The sequence below is a fragment of the Morus notabilis genome, unplaced genomic scaffold (genome assembly GCF_000414095.1).
Source record: "Morus notabilis unplaced genomic scaffold, ASM41409v2 Scaffold4889, whole genome shotgun sequence".
NCBI classification, from domain to species: domain Eukaryota; kingdom Viridiplantae; phylum Streptophyta; class Magnoliopsida; order Rosales; family Moraceae; genus Morus; species Morus notabilis.
In genome coordinates, this window is record NW_010357787.1 from 67990 (window position 1) to 73403 (window position 5414).

Here is a 5414-nt window from a genome sequence, read left to right on the forward strand (position 1 = left end):
CGTAAATCGAAAATAATTCTAATAACATGATTCTAATCCATGAACTAAACGTCTCATTAAATAAAAGTTTTTGTTTCTAATGAATTAATCTAAGGGTACAAATGATGTTTTATGTCTTACAGATCAATTAAAAACTATCAAAATGAATTTTTTCTTATAAATATAAATGTATCTGTTTCTAATATTAGAAACACTTTATAGTTCAATTAACGAAGATTTCAAAATGATATTTTCCCTGCAGTTGAAATATAACCTCGCCCTTTACAATTATATCCTATTTTATTTTTTTATGCTTCATAAAAATATTATTGTAAAGAAGGCATTTCTTATTGTGAGATTCTAAAAAAAAATTTTATTGGTAGAAAATTTTTTTTTTAATTATTAAATTAAAATTCTAACGTTTAAATTTATGTAAATTTATATTAAAATTTATAACGCATTATATAAAATTATTCTGAATGCATCAGTAAAAAATTAATTTAACAGTAAAAAAAGAGATTGTATGGATAGAAGTTTCGTGAGATTCCACCTAAAAGTAACCCGGCAAAGCCGCCGAAGGCGGCGCCAAAAAAGCAGTGGGCTTTCTTTTTTTTTTGGTTTCCTTCCTTTCTTTCCACCCACCAAGTCCTGCATCGGCTTTTTCTGTATTTTTCCTTCAATTGGGTCCCACTCAAAAGCACTTTTTGACTCACTTTTGGCCTTTTTTTCAATTTCTGTTTCTTTTGTCATCTCCTTCCGATCTTCCGTCGTCCATACCCGTTGCTAGGAGGGCTAGATTTAAATTTTTAATTTGAATTAAAATATAATATTTTTTTAAAATTTTTTATTGTAAAAATTTATAATTAAAAATTTGAATTAAAAAAAATAAAGGAGCGGTGGTTCATCCCCAGTTTGCTGACTTGTTAGCCAAGTGGCACAACCCCACCACCTTCTACGTACTGATCCCATGAATACACAAATCAGGGATCAACAACATCCGACCCAGAAAAGGAAAAAGATAAAGACAGAGAAAATCAAAACAAATAAAAAGACTTCAAAAAGTTGAGAAAAAAAGATGGGGAAGAAAAAGAAAAGGTTGTCTTTTTATTCTCACTTTTGAAGGGAGAGGGAAAAATAAATAAATAAAAGTGGCCCTTTTGATGCTTAACGTTCTTGGTGCTTTTACCACGGAACATGACTTTTTGGGTACTTTCAGTTTTAGTTTAAGATTTGTCTTTGCCTTTCGGTAGAGGTTTATGGAAATGTGCTTCTTAGTTTGCCAAGCAATTATCATTACTTTCTAGTGAGGGAAAAAAAAAAAAAAAAAAAACACATTTGTTAGACGAGTTATGTCTGAGAATAATGACAAGTACAATATTAGTGAAAATGGCAATAATATGGATCAGGGTATCAAGCTCTTCGGAAGAACGATTCCCTTGTACGGTGTGCAGATTTCTTCGGCCAAGTCTGAGGTCAGTTAATATTGTTCGTATACAATTTGCTTTTCTATTTGAAATATGTTACCCTTCTGAGTTATTTGCGTTTTTCTACGGAATACCAAACTTGTTATTTTTCCTTATTTTTATCTAACTTGTTCTTATGGGGAAGGTTACAACTTTCTGGGTTTTTTTTTTTTTTTTTTTTTTTTTTGGTTTTTTTTTTTTTTTTTTTTTTTTTGGTCTTCGTCATTTATGTAATTTGTTTACGAGCTTCTTCTTCTCTTTTGGTTTCTTTAAAGGGGTTTTTCCACGTTTTTTTTTTTTGTTGCCTATCTTAAAGTTCGCGGAGAATCAATTATATTCTACTTTGAGATTCTTCATTGCATCATAAACGCGATAAGTTTAATGTTAAGGATGCCTTGCAAATGACCTCAAATATTATTCAGTTTTTTTCTTTGATGCAAACTAGTTTTGGGAGTGGATTTCTCTATAAGATGATTTATTTATTTGTTTGTTTTGAAAGGACTCTATCTGGGGATTTTACTAACTTTTTATTTGAAGTTACCACTTGGTGTGTTAACGTCAGAATACAGGAATAAGGGGTTATTTAGTTAAGGGATTCGTACTCCGATTCGAATTATGATTCATGATTCATTATAGTGTTTTTTCTCACAAAAAATACACGCAAATAAAAAATAATTCTAATCTTATAATTTTAATCCATAAACTAAACGTCTCTTTAAGTCACTTTGTTTCAGCTTATGAATAAACACATGCTTTAAGACAAGGATTACTTTTGTTTTAGCTCTGTTTTCTCTTTCTCCAAACAATCTTATTACTGCAGTTGAAATATAACCCCGCCCTTTACAATTATGTGCGTTTAAATTGTAGTTTAAATTGACGTTTGAATGTGTAGTTAAAGTTTTAATTTAAACAGTGCATAAAATTTGAATTTGTGTTTGGTATGTGCGAAAAGTATAGAGAGTAGACACTTTTTACTGTTTAAAAATAGTTTTAAACGATTGAATTTGATGGGGAAGCTAAACTCTAAGTCGGGTCGTTTTACTCAGTTTAAACGTAAAATATAATTTAAATTGCATGCTTATCAAATGTTAGTTTAAACTGTACTCACTGTTCAAATTAAGTTAAACTTAACTAAATTAATAAAACAAACAGGTGCTTTGTTTATTACAATTTCAAATAAATTCCAATAAGAACAGAAACAAAAATTGAACTGAAAGACTTTATTGATCTGAAAACTCAAGAAAGAGTACAAGTAAAGTTCAGTAATTCAAGAGATTAGACACTCTCCCCTGCTTGGTGACTCTCCAAGAGTTGTCCCACACAAATTCTAGTTACTTCCCTCCCTATCTCTCAGCTACCTTCTTCCTTTTTATTTCCCTCAATTTCTCTAACTAACCTCCTAACAACCTAAAGTCCCTAATAACTAACAACTTCCCCTCCTAACAACCCGAGCCTCATCCTCTTGTCAATAACACCTCACCCAACCCTCTTATTCCTCCTAATGAAAACTTACCTAATTAAAGGCTTATCATTTTCCTGTACTAGCAGTGGCGGAGCCACTTGAAGATGAACGGGAGCAGCCGTCCCCACTCAAAGTTTTTTTTTAAAAAAATATTACCTTTAAAAATTTTAAAATTTTACACTTAAGTTTTCATTAAAATAATATATTTTTTCACTAAAATAAATATATTTTCTTATATGTCTCCACTAAGATAATTTGTTAAAAAAAATTTAATATACGTTTTCACTGAAGTGAAAGACTGATTCCGTCACTGAGTACTAACATACTTGATGCTCTTTATCCTTATCTTATCCGTGCACTCTTCACAAGACAGAAATGCTAGATTATTATATCTAAAAGAAAAAGGAAGAAAAAGGTTTTTAATAATTTAAAACTTGATTGAGACAGCCATTAACATCGACTAATAAGGGCTTATAAGTCCGTTTTTCTGTTCTAACTTATTGTGCGTGACAAGTCATTCGTGATGTATATCATCTTTGGATAAATAAAATAGGTGATTATTCTGTTGTCGTTTTTAACCAACCGCCAATATGATTTTATTTTAAATTTCAGGATAGCTGCAGTGATGTAACAAAAGCAGAACTGGATAGCCTTAATGCAGAAAATTCAAGTGAGCAAGAGAGGTCGCATGGTTTTAGAGACAATAAAGATGAACACACAGAAACTAATAATAACTCAGAGCAAGAGAAAGTCTTCAAGAAACCAGATAAAATCCTTCCATGTCCAAGATGCAAAAGTTCAGACACAAAATTTTGTTACTTCAATAACTACAATGTCAACCAACCTAGGCATTTCTGCAAGAACTGCCAGAGGTTGTGGACAGCTGGTGGAACAATGAGAGATGTTCCGGTGGGTGCTGGGCGACGGAAGAACAAGCACTTAGCGTCTCACTTCCGACAGATGCTAGCATCGGGCGACAGAACACAGGCTGATAGATTAGAAACTACAAATTCAGGCCAATCCCAACTTCTGACTTATGATGAATCCTCTACAGGGAAAGTTTTAAGATTTGGTCCAGATCAAGCACCTCTATTTGAGCACAAGGAAACTATGCTAACTCTTGGCAATGCAAAGGGATTTATTGAGATGAATTCCGTCAATTATCCAGAAAAAGAACAGGATCCTCCACCAGCCCCATCTGCCTTAACACAATCTGGTTATGAGCGAAGCGAATTACATGAAAATCCGATGCAAGGATATGTTGATGAGCCAGCTTCTCGTCCGCTAGAATGCCAATCTATTCCTTCATTGGTTCTCTCTCGGAACCCTGGTTGGAATAATGCGAGTTCTGCTGTGAAATCGCACTATTCTCGGCACTTTGGTGCGTCGAATTCCAGTGCCTTAAACCAAGTTCAGTGGTTTCCCACCCATGTTTTAGCTGTACCAAGCTCTTTTCCATCAACCATTCCTTTGCAATTTGTTCCAGCTTCGTACTGGAGTTGTATTCCAGTATGGACTTCTCCAACAGGGAATATGTCACTGAGTGCAGGATCCTTTAGCTCCATGTCTCCATCTTCCTCCGCCATTAACAATCGCTACATGGGCAATATGTCACCAACCTTCGGCAAGCACTCCAGGGATTCTGAATCCATAGATAGCGAGCCTCCCGAAATGCGAGTTTCAGCCCCGAAAATACTGAAAATTGATGACCCGAATGAGCCTTTAAGGAATCCAATTCAGACCAGGTTCGGCATTAAGCTTGATGAGGATGATCTTGTTGTGAAAGGTAGTGTTCACAAAAAGTTAATACATAAGATTGAAGGAAAGGACCATGTACATTCCTCTCCAGTCATGACAGCAAATCCAGCAGCCATTTCTCGCTCTCATACATTCCGAGAAAGTGCCTGATTTAGCTCCCCTGTTGTAATATTTCTTTCTCGAATAAACATAATTAAATTGCATATATACTTGCCGTTTACACTTTGTAGTACACATTATCTTTATTGCTGCATAGAGATCCTGCATTCCTCTTGTCAGGAAATTTAATAGAACATTAAGCAACTTATTAGAACCTCAAAACGATAGCATAAATTTTATTAAAAAAAAATTAATAAAAGTGATAAGGATCACAATAAATAATAATTTACGTCCTTATTTTAGGCACAAATTAAAAAAAAAGTAAAAATAAATTTAGCGTTTAGTATTGTATTAGAGTTTGAATAAGTTTCGCAAAAACTATTTCAGTAAGTCTCCAATATTTGGATTGTTTCCATTATTTGTTAATTTCTCATTCTTCCCCATTAATAGGCTAAAAATTGTTTTTTACAATTCATACTTGATTAATGAGATTGAATTTCTATACTCCTTCTCCATTGTTCATCTTCTTCCATCTTTTTCTCTAATTTCTCTTATATTTCTTTCTTCATTGTTCTACATCAATTGGTAACAGAGGGCAGTTTGATTCCTGTGGCCTACATTGTTTACAATTTCTTTTAGCCCAAAAACTCTCA

The 5414-nt window shown here is 33.3% G+C and overlaps 1 protein-coding gene across 1 annotated transcript; it reads left to right on the plus strand.

The window, feature by feature from the left end:
• Positions 1–1082: 1082 nt before the first annotated feature.
• LOC21386532 (cyclic dof factor 3) lies at positions 1083–4945 on the plus strand. Its single transcript, XM_024176293.1, has 2 exons — positions 1083–1451; positions 3517–4945. Exons 1-2 carry the CDS (start codon positions 1329–1331, stop codon positions 4810–4812), a joined length of 1419 nt encoding a protein of 472 aa, XP_024032061.1. The 5' UTR covers positions 1083–1328; the 3' UTR covers positions 4813–4945.
• The last annotated feature ends 469 nt before the right edge of the window (positions 4946–5414 follow it).